This window comes from Gymnogyps californianus, chromosome 10 (genome assembly GCF_018139145.2).
Source record: "Gymnogyps californianus isolate 813 chromosome 10, ASM1813914v2, whole genome shotgun sequence".
NCBI lineage: Eukaryota > Metazoa > Chordata > Aves > Accipitriformes > Cathartidae > Gymnogyps > Gymnogyps californianus.
In genome coordinates this window covers 18861648-18878139 of record NC_059480.1, presented here as the reverse complement: position 1 = coordinate 18878139, position 16492 = coordinate 18861648, and the positions used below count along the sequence as shown (strand labels likewise).

At 42.5% G+C, this 16492-nt stretch overlaps 1 protein-coding gene across 5 annotated transcripts in view; it reads left to right on the top strand.

Moving 5' to 3' along the window:
* Positions 1–596: 596 nt before the first annotated feature.
* Positions 597–16492, top strand: part of ABCC5 (ATP binding cassette subfamily C member 5) — a 50665-nt gene continuing 34769 nt past the window's right edge. For 4 of the 5 annotated variants that reach the window (XM_050902154.1, XM_050902152.1, XM_050902156.1 and 1 more), the window contains exons 1-2: positions 1491–1566; positions 2088–2262. In XM_050902154.1, the coding sequence (XP_050758111.1) occupies positions 2134–2262 (129 nt within the window). In that variant the 5' untranslated portion in view covers positions 1491–1566; positions 2088–2133. Of the gene's footprint in view, positions 652–1490; positions 1567–2087; positions 2263–16492 lie in introns of those variants that run through there. The other variant, XM_050902153.1, reaches the window with a different exon arrangement.

Genomic DNA, 16492 nt, shown 5'->3' with positions numbered 1-16492 from the left:
AGGTCCCTCGGCTTTGCGTGCGGCTGTCCGAGCGGAGAGTGGGGCCCTTCTTCCCTCCTCACATTCGCTCGGGGGGGGGGGGGGGGGGGGGGCCGGCTCGCCCCGTCCTCCCCGCACTGCACGGGGGGCACGGTACTGCACTGCGCTGCGCTGCACTGCACCGCGTTGCGCTGCGCTACGCTGCAATGCGTTGCACCGCATTGCATTTGCATTGCAGCGCGCTGCATTGCACTGCCGCCGTGCCGTGCCGTGCCGTGCCGTGCCGTGCCGTGCCGTGCCGTGCCGTGCCGAGGGGCGCGCGCCCCACCCCCGCGGCTCGCGCCGGCCGGCGGCGAACGTTCCAGACCCCCCACGCTGCGGCAGGAGCGGCGGGAAGGGACTGGGCGGGCACGGCTGGGAGGGGGAGCCAAACGGAGGTGGCCCGCGCGGGGCCTTCTGGGAAACGTAGTTCTCGGGCAGCAGCCAGTGGGCGGCCGGCACAGAGGTGCGGACTACATTTCCCGTGGGGCGTCAGGAAGGAACGGCCGCCGCAGCCCCCGCCCTCCTCCCCGCGCAGGCGCAGTGGGGACGCCGGAACCGCTATAAGGGATGTTGTTTGGTTTCGCGGCCGCTGAGTGGAGAAGCTGCAGCGGGGGTAGTCGTCGGGCGGAGGTGAGCGGGGCCGCCCCGCCCGTTACCGGGGGCGGGTGCTGAGGTGGAGGTGGGAAGCGACCCTTTGTGTGGGTGAGGGGGTCGCCGCGTGGCTGAGGAGGCGGCGGCTTTGCCGCCCTCTTTCCCGTGAGGAGGCCGGTCGAGCAGTTCCCTCACCCCCTCAGTGAGGAGGGCTGCACTGTGCCCCCCCTCCCGCCGGCAGCTCGGGGCCATCGCTGTCCGTCGCACCCCAGCTGGAGCGGAGGATCTGTCCCTGAGCGGGGAGGGCCCTTCTTGTTTACGCTGGTGCGGCGGAGACACGGGGAGGCGGGGGGAATATAGGGGAGGGGGGGACTTCCCCTTCCCCCCCCCCCCCCCCCCCCCCCCCCGGGTTGCTTGGGGGTGGCAGGTCGGGGGAGGCTGGCTCGCATCCCTGTTGCAGGAGGGATGGAGAGCCAGCAGGGTGCAGCAGCCCCGGGACCTGCTGCTCTGCAGCATCCTCGCCCGGTGCTGACACATGCGGCCCCCCGGGGTGGGGGGGGCGGGCGGCCGGTGAGCTGGGGCCGGCTGCTGGAGAGCAGCTGGAAGGCTGCGTTGGGGGCGACTTGTGTCGGCAGATGGGGGAAGGAGGCTGTTTCTGCAGGCGGTGAAGAGGTGGCAGCCCAGTGCACCAAGCCAAACCTGCTGATGCAGATTTTGACTAATGTAACTTAATCAGGCTTCTTCTATCGTGTTAGTTTAAGGCAAGTGACAGAATGCAGTAAAGTAGACTTATAAAACAAAGTCTTGCAGTGGGAGGTGATTTTTCTTTTTGGGACTCTGATTCTCCTTCTGACCTTACAGTGCAATTTGATAGGCTGAGGGAAAACCTGCAGCACTGAAGATGTGACTCCTTCCTGTGCATGTTCATACTTAATGATAGCTCAAGCCTATGGAGTAAGTGAATAATGCTATAGAGAAGGAATATATTTTCCTCTAGAGTGTGTGTGGAATGACTAATTTTATCATGTGATACCTTTAGAGAGATCAGTTTTGCAAAACTTTGTACTGGTAAGCTGTTGGGTATGTGCAACTTTAGACACTAACAAAATATTTCAGGGATTTGATCTTCCAAGTCAAGTTTCTCAAGGTTTCAGCTGAATACTGTAGTTATTACTTTAATCTGTGAGATTGCATAATTGTATTTCAGAGTTCTAAGGGAGGAAGTATGACAGTACTCTAGTGCATTGAGAATCATTGTACTATTTGGTTACCTCAGGGTATGTTTAAACTAGTTCAGGAGAAGTTAGTCTTGTGTGGGTTTTCAAAGTCACATTATTACAGTCCTGTTATAATAAAACTCTTTTACAATTGCTTTCTGATTTTTATTTCAAAAATAAACTTTAAAAATAGATGACTAAAAGTAACTGGTGTGTTGGGCATAGCATATAATGAAGTGGAATTTAATTTTTTTTCAGATATTTGAGGTGAAAATACACGTGTAAACCCTGGCGTTTACAGAAGATGAAAGACATCGACATAGGAAAAGAGTACATTATACCCAGTCCTGGGTATAGAAGTGTGAGGGAGAGAACCAACTCGGTGCAACATGAAGAGCAGGAAGGGTCAAAATTTCAGCATGCTAAACATAAGGTCAGTTAAATTTTTCATTGTTTTGCAGTCTATGCTTATTAAATTACATGCAGCAGCAGCCTTTTTGCTGTGCCAGCTCTATATAGATTCACTGCATTGAAGGTCAATAATGAATATTCCCTTTTGTGTGGAAGAGGTCATTCCAAGGGATACTGTAGCTATCTTAGTAACAAGTCTGAGCACTTATTAAGCATTTTTCGCTTTTAAATGTGACTTTTTAGTAACATTTGAACAAAATAGACTTTTTTCTAGTATTCAAATCTTGATGTGAATCCAGGAAATGTTTTAAGCTTTTGTACTTAAGAGAATCATTACAACCAAGTAAGAACGGTGAAGAGCTCAGCACAAATCATGCACCATTCAGTGCTGGCAGCTGAAAAAACTCTTAATCATGTCATGTTTTTCTCAAGGATTAATTTTATCAAGCAGATGTCTAGCTTGCTCTAGTAGCAAGACTTTTACTTTTTCCCTCAGATGAAAGTAATTTGTATTGAATACTGTTTCTTGTGTGTCTCTGTATTTAACATGGTGAGGTGCTGTCATAATTAATTCTAGTTTAATTTGAGAGCTATGTCTTGAAATAACCACTGGCTTAGAGCTTGCATGTCATTGTTCTGAGCTTCTAATTTTTAGAGCTTCTTCTCACTGAAGAGATTGCATATACCAAGTGCTATAGGGCAAAAAAAGCTCAGATAAATGGCAACACCCACACTGGTGAAAGACATGGTCTGAAACTAATAACCTGTGCTAGTTGAAGCAGATTAAAAATATTAGGTGCTCTGAATGCTAGCACTGAAATATTTTCTTGCATGTCCTGTTCTTAACCTTTCCTAAAATACTAATGTAGAACTTTCTGAAGCCGAACAAATACAGTTAATACTGCCTATGTCTGATTTTTGAAATAACAAGGTGCTTGCAAATGTGTTGCTGGGCATTCTGTATAGATTGCCTGTGACAACCCTGGTGTGAGAGGGTTGGAAATAGGGGAACTCACCATATTTGTATGGAAGAATTGTGAAGACTTTTAAAAGGCTTAAGTTTTGCTGCATTATACTGGACACTGAGACACTAGGTACTTCAGATAAGGCTTATCTTGTTTCACTGGGGCTTAAAGGGTTTTGCCAGGTGTTTTTTATGTGGGCTAACAGTGCTGCACTGCTGTTTTTGAGATTGGAGTGATCTGCTCTGCAGCAGGCTGAGTGCAGTTTTTACTACTGCAGGCCCTGCAGCTCCTAGTGTCCCTACAGGCTCTATGACTCAGCAGACTATTGCTGACAGTGTTCAGAGGAAGGTAGAGTGTCTGATTGCATTAGAGCAGGCACTGATGCAGAACTAAGAGCCCTTTGGAGTCACAGTGCAGCTTCTTAATGGCATTTATTATGTTGATGTCATGGGCTTGCCATCCGCTATACACCATCCAGTAGCAAATCTGCTCTGTCAAATTAGTGGTGACAACAGTGATGCCATTGGTGGCCAGCTTTGTTTCCTGACCAGTGGCAATGGAGTTAAGCGGTAATCGTAGCATGTTATCTCTGCCTGTTGGCCTGCGTCATCTAATCATGTTGATGCCTGGTTTAACTTTTGAGGACAAAATCCTTATTTTACCTCTGAACCTTTTAAATGAATGAAATCAAACCAGCATATTTGTTTTTTCTGAAGGCTGAAAGTAAGCTAAGTCCTGCATGTCTGTACAGCGTGGCATTAAAATCTCTAAGGCAGCTTCAGGTCAGCTTAACTCTGTTGCTGTAGTCTTGTTTACCCTTCTACCTCTACCATTTGATTTGCTGCCTATCAATACAGTGTAGCAGACCCAGATAATTGATTGCAAAACAAGGATTCTGTAAAATTTGTGGTTAATGATGCAAGAAAATGGCTCACCCTAGTTTTTACCTAGAACTTTATCTGGTTTGGTTTCTTTGAGTAGAGGAATGAACCTAACTTACTAATGGAATCAGCTAGTTCTGACAGGTTACCCATTTTACTTGCTAGTTATCTTGTTCAGTATGCCAGAGTTGAGTTAATTTTTAGCTCTAACATTGGTACCCTTTTTGTTTTGCTAGCCTTATAGCTTGGATGTATACAATCCATAAATACAAATGGCTCTGTATTTGTTGTTGCGTGTTGGTGAGATTAAATCCTGCTTACTTGCAAAATACTGAGGTTAAGTAAAAGGAGTTGTATTCACAACACCTTATCTAAGTTACATGTTCATGTTTGTGTACCAAGCTTCTTCCTTTTTAGTTGAACCAAGCTCTGATTTCAGCGGCATTCTTGGCCTTATTACTTGTTGGGATGCGTTATATGTTTGGTAACAGGGATAAGCAAAGACTTGTCTTTCATACAGCTAAGTTTTGCCTGTTTGGTCAAGCACTTCCTTCTCTGCCTGTAACAAAAGGGTAGAAGCTGTAGTTCAGCTGTTAAGAAAACGGTGTTTCAAGGGAAGAGAAGGATCTGTGTCCTTCACTACTTCATTTATGAAACCTGGGATTGGGTCAGATGCCCAAGCTGCATGTGTTGGCACAGCTGGTGACAGAACACAACGGAGGGCTGATGTGATGAGGAAGGGTAGGACCACAGTAGTTCAGATAGAGGGGTTAAGCTGTAATGGAACTCTGTCATTTGGACAACAGAGTCCAGTGTGGCATCAATAGAGATTTTAGGACTTATTTCCTGTAGAAAACCTAGCTCAGGATTTGAACTAGCTTGACCAGAAAATGACAAAGCTGTAAGCATGATCTGTATTGCAAGTAACAAGCCACAAGCGGGTTAAGGCTCTTATTTCACCACTGACTTCAGATCATTGTGGAATGCAGATTTAGGACTGTTTTGCAGAAGACTTACACTGTGTGAGGTGGACTTCTTGCTAATGTGTTGCATAGGTACCTCATACCTTGTAGAGTGAGGTAGAACTGTGTAGTTCCCTCTGAGGAGGATACAGGAATATGCTCCCTCCCCTCCTTAGTCAAGGACCACTTATTAATGGCCAGTGGTGGTGACCACTTCTGGCAGGGCTACAGGTACATTTGACTGATCAATAACATGACTCGTTGTTTTTTCTGTTGCCTGTATTGCTGCATTTTTATACATCCTTCTTAACTTGAAGTGGACAAGACTAGTTGATTGCCTGATCAAGATCTTTATAGGTGAAAGACCTATTTTACTACTGAGCCAAGGTCCCAGAGCCTTTTTGTGTCTATCCTTTGCCTTGCATAAAGGTTGTATTCAACTTTGCTCTTTCTGTCCTGAAACCTTCATGCTGGTGTTCAGGTTTCCTGCTGAAAGGATACTGTAATGGGTGTTCGTGACAATAATGAAAAAGAACTTGCAATTCTTTCCTTAGAAGCTTAAATGCTGTTTGGTCGCAGCCTGAAAGATCACTTCTTTGAAAAGACAGGAGCTTTTCAAATAGGCTTCCTGGAATCATAATTGAAATCATGCTGCAATATAAGTAGGTCTAATCCAACATTTCCTGGTGCTTAATGGGAATGTTGCTATAGAAATTTGGACCTCTGAAATAGGCACTCTGTGACTAAAATTCAAGAAACCATTTTTATTCAGCTTGTGAATGCATATATTCACCTCATGAATAAGTTTCCGCAATGTTCTTATAACAATTGATTTTTAAGTCTTTGTTGGAGACCTTAATGTAGCTTACAAAATAGGGTGTTAACTACATGTTCCCAATGCATAATGCCATACTTATTGGGCTTAGTGTATGTGGGGGCATGGCTCTTCTGAGTGAAGATAACTTCTAGGTGCACTTGCTGCCTAGCACTGTAGTCAGTAGTCTTCATGTATAAGAAGCTGTTACATTACCGGTGAATAAAAATTAAGGGATGTTTTGAAATATTGAGTTATACTTACACCTTTAGAACTTTTTGTTCTCAGAATGCTTGTATGCCCTTCAAGTTGTATCTGAAGTAATTGTATTTAGTTTTTCTCCTGGAAGCGGTGTGTTCTGAGGAGAAGGGCAGATCCCATTGTGTCCATGAAATATATTGTAAAATGACAGATGAGGAAGAAATAATTTGTTCCCAAAGTGGTTTTGGAATAGGCTCTTCTCAAATGTAGGCTTTGTGTTTATTTGATGAAACAGCAGGTGAGTGAGTGTTTTGCTGCCCTACCCTGTTATGTTTGCAACAACAGAAGAGGATGTAGAAGCAGCTTGTTCTCATGATACATAATGCTTGTGAGGCCTCAATTCTTGAAATTTGTGTCCCTAAGTTAATGATGCTAGGGCACTAATTTACAAATTGTACTCCAAACTGTAATTGGTTCTGACTGGAATATAGTGTTCAGGATTAGGTTCTTGCTGCTGAAGCATAATGACTGCATCTATACCATCTGTGGTAAGCCTCAAGTGCAAATTGCTGCATTTCAAGACACTGAGTGGTGTGGAACTGTAGAGATTGCTTAAATGCACAGGAAAAATGTGTTGCTAACTTTAGCTGTTAGAAGCCCTACTAATACTCCTGTCCTCACCTTGATCTCTTATTTTTCAGGTTTATCTCTGACAGCTTTTGCCAAAGACAGCAGAGAATGTGATCAGATCTTGTTGGAGTTGATGTAAATCCTTCAAGCGCTGATAGCTTTTAAGTGATTTATCACTGTCTGACTGTTCAATAGTCAGATCAACTCTGCCTCTCAACCTCTCTGGAGCATCTAAAGTGTCTGAACCAACTGTGCTGAACAACATGTTCAAAAATAGGAATGTGAATGTAGCCTGGGTACTAGTGCCTTGGCACTCCATGCTCAGAGCAGGCTCTCTAGACAGCTTAACTATGTAAGCTTTTAGTTGTAGCTGAGGCTGCTGGATGTCTCTGCAGTCTTCCAGAAGATTCCGTATTTTTGTAACCAAGTAAACACAGAACTTTAGGAATCACAACCCAAGTAGGCTCTTAAGGGCTGTAGGTGTTCTGAATCGGTCTCTACACAGAAAGATATTGCTGTATGGCTGCCTCAGATTACAGCTAGAAGCTGCAGTAGTTTGAGCTGATGCCAGTGTTCACTGTATGAGAAGGTGAAACTGCAGTTGACTACTTGATTAAGATAACTGGCAAAGTGCTGGATTCATTTTAATTGTCACCCAGCTGAGCATCTCATTGGTGTTTGGCTGTGCTAGGAGAGATGTGAAAGAGCAGAGGAAATCTGGATGTGTGTGTTCATGTATTTCTGAAACTTGGAACTGCTGCCATCGTGCTCTGTATGGCTACACTTAGCTTGAGGATCTCTTGTCTGTTAATAACAGGCTATACACAGGTGCAATCTTAGATACCTTGTTTTCTCAGATCATAGCTACATAGAATGTGAGGAAGTACTCAGTTTAGGTAGTGTTGCCATAAAACATGTAAAACTGACACAGGTGCAGGTATATAACAAGAAATCTGAATTCTTATAACAATTTAAATGTAGAATTAGAATTTCAACTTTTGCAGTGTAGTGCATTTGTGTACTCTGAGTCTGACTGCAAGGAGATACTTATTTCCTGGGCTGTTATGATAAAATTGGAAACTAATGCTATTAAACTTTGTGTTGTCATTTGACTCTTTTATGAAGTAGGAAAGAAAACAGTGTTTGTCCAGTGATCTTTGGAAGCCTTATATAAAAGGTTATGCTAGGTGAGGCATGCTCCTCCATGGATCCTGCATAGGTGTGTTCCTCCCCTGCTGTGAACAAACTGCGGTGTAAGGCCACTGATGCAGGGAGTAGGTATGATACATTCTGCTAAAATGAACCAGTTCCTACGAACTAAACAGGCAGTGCATCAGATCTGAGTATCTGTAACATCAGCTCTGAAGGCTAAAAGTCTAATGTTGTAGTTGAGCAGCTGAAGTAGCAGGGAATTTAGGTGACTTGATGACTAGACTAGTTCTGCGGACAGTGCCTGTAAGAGATGCTGCATAGCCTTACTTCCTTCGTGGGTAAAGTCTTAACTGAACAGTGTATGGTGTATACCGTCATAAGAACAAAGCATGATGCAGTGTCTACAACTGATACTACTCGTGTGGTGTCTGAGCATGTGCAGTACAGCGCATAGAAACATTGTGCTAATAAACCTTTAAAATTGAGGGGCTGGGGAATTTCTGTTTCAGAGCAATGATTTTCCTACTTTTTTTTAGAGCATTTCTAATGGGTGAGCACCAGGAAGCTGAAGTGCCTGTAGGCTGGTGCCCTTAGACAAAGAAAAGCCATTGCTCATACAGGCCACTGCAGGAGACTTGGGGGAAAAGCAGCCACCATAATGTGTCATGCTGAGAGGAGGGAGATGGCAGGAAGGAGAGGGTAAATGGAGCCAAGGTCTTAAATATAAAGGAAGGTTAGAAATAAGGAATACATAAGCCCCCATGCTGAAGGAGGCTAAGGTGAACAATGCATGAAACTGAAGGGTAGCATCCCTCACACCCTGTTTCACTGACTTCACTGTCCTGACAGTGTCTAGAATATCTGTGAATGTACCCTTGTTAAAAGCTGTAGAGAATTTTCCTGTTGTACATTTGATGATACTCAACCTTTCTAAGCAGTGTACAGGAAGGAAAGGAAGGAAGATGGAAACTCTTGCCTGCCTTAGTACTTCTACTTTGGTTTACTATTATGCCATCTAAAGTGTTTAAGGGATGAGTGGACAGTGCAGCTCTACAGGAGCATGTGAAATGCTCTCAAGTTCAATCCTGAACTATTGTTCTGGTGATTCTTTCAGAAACTTGTCTGAAGATTCTCAAGAGTGATTAGCAGAGCTGAAACTCAGGGATGAGTTCACATAATGAGTTCAAGAAGGCAAATCTAGACAAGTGAAATGCCTACATACTGAAAGCATGTTTTTCTCTAAATGTTAACTGTTTTTACTTTTTCAAGTCAAATGAAAGCAAAACTTAAATCTGTCTTATCAGTAGTTCTGTTATCTTTGAAAACTTTGAACACAGTTAGACTATGTATGGAAGCAAAGACTCATGTTTCTTTCTAAAGGTGCGTTAATTCTGTGGTATGCCCAAAGAACTGAATGTATTATCTTGGTTGGAATCATGTTCTGTCAAGCTGTTTGACCATTGAACTTCTGCTACTGAAGTACTCACTAACTTGACACAAGATCCTTGTTGGTGAATATTTTACGATGATTCTCTAACCACTCTGAAGAAGTGATATCTCTATCTTGTCTTCCATGTATATATGTACATATTACCAGCTGAGAAAGGAGCATATCCATCAGCCAGTCATGTATCAAAAGTTTACCTGAAACTTGGAGGGGGGTTAACTGTATCTGAGAAGACTTACACTTAATAGGAGGAACAAAAAGGCAAAATCCTTCACTGGGCAGAGATATGCTCTAGAGTAACACTGGTGTTCTGGCTAATTCATGGCTTCCATTGAAACTCAGATGCCTTCTTTAGTGCACTAACCATCTTTTGTCTAAGTCTTAGCCACATAAAACCTCAGATCTAGCCACTTGCCAGTATTGTCTTTGACTACTATTGGTTGCTGTTCCTTTGTCCAAAGCAGGTTTGTAAATTGGCCTGCTCATGACCAAAAGTGTGTAAGGAGCAGATTAACCATCAGTGAAGGAAAGCTTGCAATATCTTTTCCATTGTAGTGTTCCGTGTTAGTCCTGGAGACATTCTGCCCTATGGCTGCCTCAGAAACTCAGTGTACAGTTATAAGAGTTGCTGGAAGGATTTAATGGATCTGTCCCAAACTGCTGGAGAACTTAACTTGAAATGAGTCAAAACTCACTTATATGCAGGGAGTTCTCATACCCTGAGACACTGAGATGGTTATTAGTTTTTGAACATTCATATCCTAGTGCTAAGGAATAGTCAGTTGTAGTCTGAACTGCATACTGTGTAGAGGTTGTTCCACAAACAAAATCTGTATTTCAGTCCTTTTTGAGGACTAAGGTTAAAGAATTTCAAAGTCAACATATTTGGAGCCCTGAGGTGTTTACTTTGAGTTTACTAGTTCATTTGCAACTTGGGTGGGGTGCCCCTTGCTTTTGGAAGCATGTGTTGGTACAGGAAGGTAGGTTGAGTAAAAGGCTGTTACATTAGGCTTGTTAAATGCTGTGGTGTCAAGGCTTGTGCTGTCTTTCACTTGTGGTTCCGCTTTGCAGAAGTTTGAGTTTAAAGACTCCCTGGATACTCCTGGTGTTGTACCAATTGACCTGTGTAGCTTCTATTGTGACCTAGCTGAGGTATGGCCGGAGTAAAGGATATTACTGGAAGAACACCTCCAGCATATGGCAGGCTGTCTGTGTGTGGTTCTGGATAATAGAGCTTACCTGAGCAAGTCAGGAGCCAGATCCTCAGTCTGTGCTGTGCTAGTTTGATCTGCTTAGTGAGAAGTTTCCCAGCTTTGTGGTCAGAGCACATGTAGGGTGCTAATTCTGTAGGGCAACTTATAGTTAAGGCTGATCACTATTTCCAATTCCACAGGAGTCTGCTCTTACTGTAGTGATAGCGTGCATGAACTGTGTAGCTCCAGTGCTGGATGATCAGTGTACAACCTCAGCTCTGAATGAATCCTAATCATTTGATTACAAGATCATGAATAATAGTTTTAATGGAAAATGAGAGACATAATTCATGTATACCAGAAGCCTAAGCAGGTGCACAGCTGCTAATCAGATGCATACACAGCAGCTACTGTTGCAGAATCCTGAAATGAACACTACATGCCAAACTCTGCATTTCTTGGATTGCATGAGTAAGTGGATTTGCCAGGGAAGAGTTAAGAACATCTCACCTCAATGCTAATGCTTGCCTGAATTCAAGGGCAAGGTCAAATAAGCAATGTTCTTGGAAGAAACTGATATACCTGTCCTCAGCAAGGACTCATGTGCATCAAGTGAAAATGCTCAACATATGTGACTAAAATATTCAGGCTCATCACAAACATACATACCCTGATCTTGTTTGGCTACAGAGCCCTGATATCAGTGCCAAGCACTACTGGGAGACTTCTGCTCTAATCTGAGGCTGCATAAACTCAGGCTAGCTTTGAAACTATGACTCAAATGCTAATTAAACTTCTGCTGATCCTAGCCCAGAAGAGGAACTGCAAAGGTCTTGTGTAAAAAGTCACATGTAACTGTTAGAGTGAATGACTGGACTTCAAGCTGTTGAATGTCTGAACTCTTGTGGCCAGAGCACACTTCTGAACAGCTAATTCTCTTTTCACTTAAGAGAAATATGGCACAGCTGCACTTAATCCTGCATTTGGATATGTGGTTGGTGCTGTAAAGAGCTGTTCTTCCCTGTAGCAGAAGCTGAGAAGGCAGCAGACATGAGCTTTCATTTATACTCCACTTGTCAGGAGGTGGAAGAAAATGGAGGCCCTAACTTCTTGACTTGGTTCATTGCAGCAGTCTTGGAAGCTGTAACCATCATTTCTAGGCATCTAAAGCTATCTGGTGGTCTCATCTTGGTGCTGTGTGAATTCAGCTGTACTGTCTGTACTTTGCAATCAAGGTATGCAGGTGTCTGAAGGATCAATGCCTCCTTCCTCACACTCATTGTCTGTAATCTAGCCCAGTGCCTGCTCCTTTCTGCCTCTCCTTCAGGGAGACAGCTGGTATGGGTGGATGATACACCAAACTAGTCTTAAATAGGCTCATGTTCTAATCAGGCAGGGTATTGTAAAGCATTCTAGCTACAGAGTAGGCTGGGAGTCTAATGCTGCAAATCCCCCTATTAATACTTCTGTAGATTTTGTACTGCGTCAAATCCAGTGAAAGAAGAGGCGAATTGCCTTAATGGAATATAAAGTTCATAGAGCACTTGCTGCTTCACCAAGCAACAGCAGATTTGGCAATGTTTGGACCTGCAAACCTGCTTAATTTTTCAATGCTCCTGGGTTTGGTGACTTCCAGAAGTCTGGATGGTGCTTTAGGGGTTGCCTGTGCTACCTGCAAAAGTGGTGTATAAAACCCCTAGCTACTTTCAAGTGGGGTTGTGCTTGGAAAGACTCAGAGGAATTTCTGGGAAGAAGGATGTAGTTATAACTTCAGAGTATCTCTTCCTAGACTTTTTATTTTGGTTTAGGTTAACCTTAAGCTAACTGGAACCGTTGATCCTATTCTTCCCCAGCCCATACAAACTAATAACTAATCTTGTTTTGAAACACCAGTCCTTTAATGAAGTCTTTTAAATATTTTAAAATTGCTGTTCATCCCAGAGTTGTAATATGGAGAATGCTTTAAGCACTGAGCAGAACTGGTGATCATATAATTTTCCTTCTCCCCATATGCCTGCCTAGTCCTGAGCTCTGTTGTGCTGGTCTGTTGGTTTCCCATTTGCCTCTCCTTACTGGGAACTTGAACAAAGGAGTGAGGAGTCCTGCTGAGCTCTGCCTTCTAAATGCAAGAGGTGGGAGTTCCTGTTCTGCAGTGTTGCCAACTCAAACTTCTTCACTACTTAAATAAAACAATTTTAACTTTATGTAATAATAAATCAACCACAGTAGCTTTTGTATTCTATATCAGCTGCGAGGATTAATAAAAGAAGCCTTTATATGTCTGCTCTAGTTTCCTGTCAGGTAGCAATCGGACCAGAAGAGATGCAGCTTCTTCCCTGCAGTGACCTTAGCCCTGGAAGATGTTCTGCCTTATGGAAGAGGAGACAATAGTTGTTTGGTGGGTGGGGTTTGGGTCATATATTGACTGCATACACATCAAATTCTTTCTCTGCAAAATGAGTAAGGGATGTAAAAATCTGTTTTGCTTGGCCTCCAGGCTTGTCTGGTTTTGCTATTATCTGATGTTACAGTTGTCAAACCAATAAATTGCTACCTTCTCTGTTAAATATGAGATTGCCTGTGTGAAAGGCTAGGATCTCACTGTGGTTTTGGTGTTTTTTTTTTCCTTCCAATATACAACACAGCTGCCTCCTTTCTCTTCACCTGCTCCCATCATCAGAGATAAATGCCAATGTTGGCTGCATAGCAGGTTTTCAGAAGTGTCCTATTTTACATATTTGAGTTTGCTTGCCTTTCTGCATAATGTTCCTGATGCTCCTCTTGCTTCCTACAGAACTTTGGTCTTGCTTACCTCTGACGTCACGTATATTTGATAGCTTTGTAGCTTGGCTCCTAAATTGTCTGTATTTCCATGGCCGCCTCGCATGACCTTGGTATGTGGATTGTGAATTTAGTACTGCTGTCTCTAATTTAATGAGCAAATCTTTCCTTGCCCTTATTTTCCTCACCTCACCCAGACATTCTGTCATGACATGTCTTGAACCAACCATGTCATCATTCTGGCTCTCACATTACCTTATGTGCTTACCATTACTATGGCCAATTTGTTGGACAAGGAAATCACGATAACAGGTGCTGGTAGGGTTTTGTTGCGTGCTCAAATTGCAGAAAGTCAGAGAGGGCAAGTGTGCTCTGTGGTAGCAGCACCAGCCATGCTTATCTTTCTTTGCCTGTCTGTGAGCTAGCTGTGGAGGTAAAAGAACAAGACAAGATCATGTGTGTAGTGATACTTCCTCAGTACTCTCCATACTCTTGGGGATTGCCCTCAGGATTAAAAGTTTAAATGTTTTCTTCATCTGTTAATTTTCCCAGTCATCTGTTGAATCATATCAGCCTGCACCCAGGTGTGCCACAGCTTCACAAAACGTGGAGTGCAGAACCATTACCCTGTGTTAGGAGCTGCCCATGGCTTCAGAAACTTTTTTTGGAATCCACTGGCTATTAATAAGATGCTGGGTAAATGATTGCTGTTGCCCTCTGTCATGCATTTAATAAGCCATGATATGCTTATCCTATGTGAGTTCAATTCTTCCATTTTTAGTCCATTTGTGCATTTGAACTTTACAGTATCCTATAACAGAGAATTCTAAATTTAAGTATGCCTTGTGTGAAAAACGTTAATTTCACTGAGTGTCCCCAGTTCTTTTGTTGTAAGACCAGTTGGTGATCATTCCCTAGTTCTCTTCTTCATGCTATTCATGACTTTATGGACCTCTGAAATACCTGTACCTTATCTTTATTTCTCTCTTCTATCCAGCTGAAAAGTCTTAAATCTGTGCTTGTGTGGAAGTTGTTCTAATTTCGACTGTCTCATTGCTCGCAGAAAGTAATTTTAAGTATAATACCCTTTTTGAACTGAAGTGACAGAGAACTGAATCTGGTGTTCAAAAAGGAGGCAAACCCTAGTTTTTTTTAAGTGGTATGGTAACATTTCCTGCTTTATTCTTTGTGTCTGTTGTAAAAATTCTTCATTGTCTTTTGGCCTTTTTGATAATGCTGAGTAGTGAGCTGCTGTTTTTCAAGACATGTCTGAATGATTTCCCCCCTCTCTGGTTAGTGATATCTGATTTAGGCTTGTTTTGTTTCTGTGAGCATTTCTTTAGAGTTACCAACACTGTGTTGTATCACCTGGTTCATTACTTGTATTGGTGTATTAATAAGTTGCTGAATTAGAAAAAGTGCTGTCTGATTTCTGTTTGATAGTGCAGCCATGATTTATTGGACATTTCTTTCAAGAGCAGTGCTGGAGCCTGTTGTATCATGTTGCTAATGACTTCTTCAGGGTTTTAGTTTCCAAGAAAACTGTACATGCATGCAGGCAATCAAGATATCGCCACTTGAAAAACACCTGAAAAAATAATAGGGATTTGGAAACCTAAATTAACAGTGTTGGGGTTGTTGCTAGTTTTTGTACTTCAGTCTTTTGCTCTAGAAATGCATTGTAGAACTGCTTAGGGGTCTCATTTCTTCCTGATAAACTCTATGCTTTGAAGATTTTCTAATGTGATGCAGAACTGTAAGGTCTTTCTTAGAATCTTAATTGTACAGTAGTGTGATGCATTTGTTTCCTGATAGTTGTACATGTGGGATTTTGACAACCTTGCCAAGATGGAGATGAGCAATGTTCTCGACTAGGGGTTTGCGCTTATACTTGCCTCTTTGGCAAGATGTTATAAAGGCCTTTCAAAGGCAATGCCCTCGTCTTTTATCAATGCATCTCTTCCAACTTTGCTAAGAGAATTCTGTTGAGCAGCTCTGGAGAGTTTAACTGTTTTTCACAGTGAGTGTTTAAGAATGTTATCTTGGGACTGCCTAAAAATACAGTATCTTGCAGTTGTGCTTTCTTATTAAAAAACTATTCTTGTTTGTAAATGGTGGGAAAAACTTCTTTTATGCTGACAAATACAGTGGTTTTGGAAGACTTTTTTTTTTAACTTATAGGCACTTTTTGTGTGCTTTGAAAAACAATGATTCTGCAAATAGCCTGTGGCATCACTTACAAACAAGCGTGTTATCAGCAATAGGGTGTCTGGGCACATCTGCCTGGGGCTCTTGGAAAGGGTAGCAGCAAACTAGCTATGAATTCCTCTGCTGTAACCAGAAAAGCAGTAGTGCAGGGCTTTTCCCCACTACTGAGTCCTTCAAGATATCTTTGGCAAGTCCCTTATTAATGCTGATTTGGGTAGATTTAGTAAGGCAGTATTGCCCTTAGTGAGTCAGTAATTGAATATAAATTGAGTGAGAAGTCTTTTAATCCAGATTTCAAGCGTTGCATATTTTTGAGTCACTCTGTGTCATAATGTTGTAATGTTCTTTTGTTTCCTTATTACTTTGCTATCTTCTTTTGTAATCATAGCTTTAGGTTTAGTGAATAAGTTTTTTAAGATCAGGACCATGGATTATTGACAACATGCTTAGGCACTATTTAAGTGTTTTGGTTAAATAAATAAAGGACAGATTTATACTATTATCAATTTCCGGTTCTTGTCCTTCACATGAGTGGAAGCTAGGTGTCTTAATGTGCTACATCTTACATATTAATGTAGCACAGACTAACTCTCGGATAAATGGTGGCATTTCTGACAAAAATTACATGATGCGAAGTTAGGAACCAAGTGCTTGCTATTGATATGTGTTTAGTGCTTTGCAGATACTGTGGTTTTAGGAGGCTACAACGCGCTTACAGTTGCTGTTTTCAAAGAAATAAAATAATTTTGCTCTGGTAAGGCAACTAATAAGGGTAAACATAGTATCTCTGTGAGACAGCCAGGAAGATTTTTACCTCAGAACTGAGTTTTTTTTCCACAAAGTAGCTCCATTTCAAAAAACTAGAATACAGACAGGTAACATGGCACTGCAATAAATGGTCCATTAAGTTAGCAGAACCAGTAGCGAGCCCTCTGCGAGTATAGATAGCAAGCTAATCTCCTCAGATAGTTTTACCACATCTAGCTTCTGATCAAAAGATTTGTTTGAACTCTGCAAC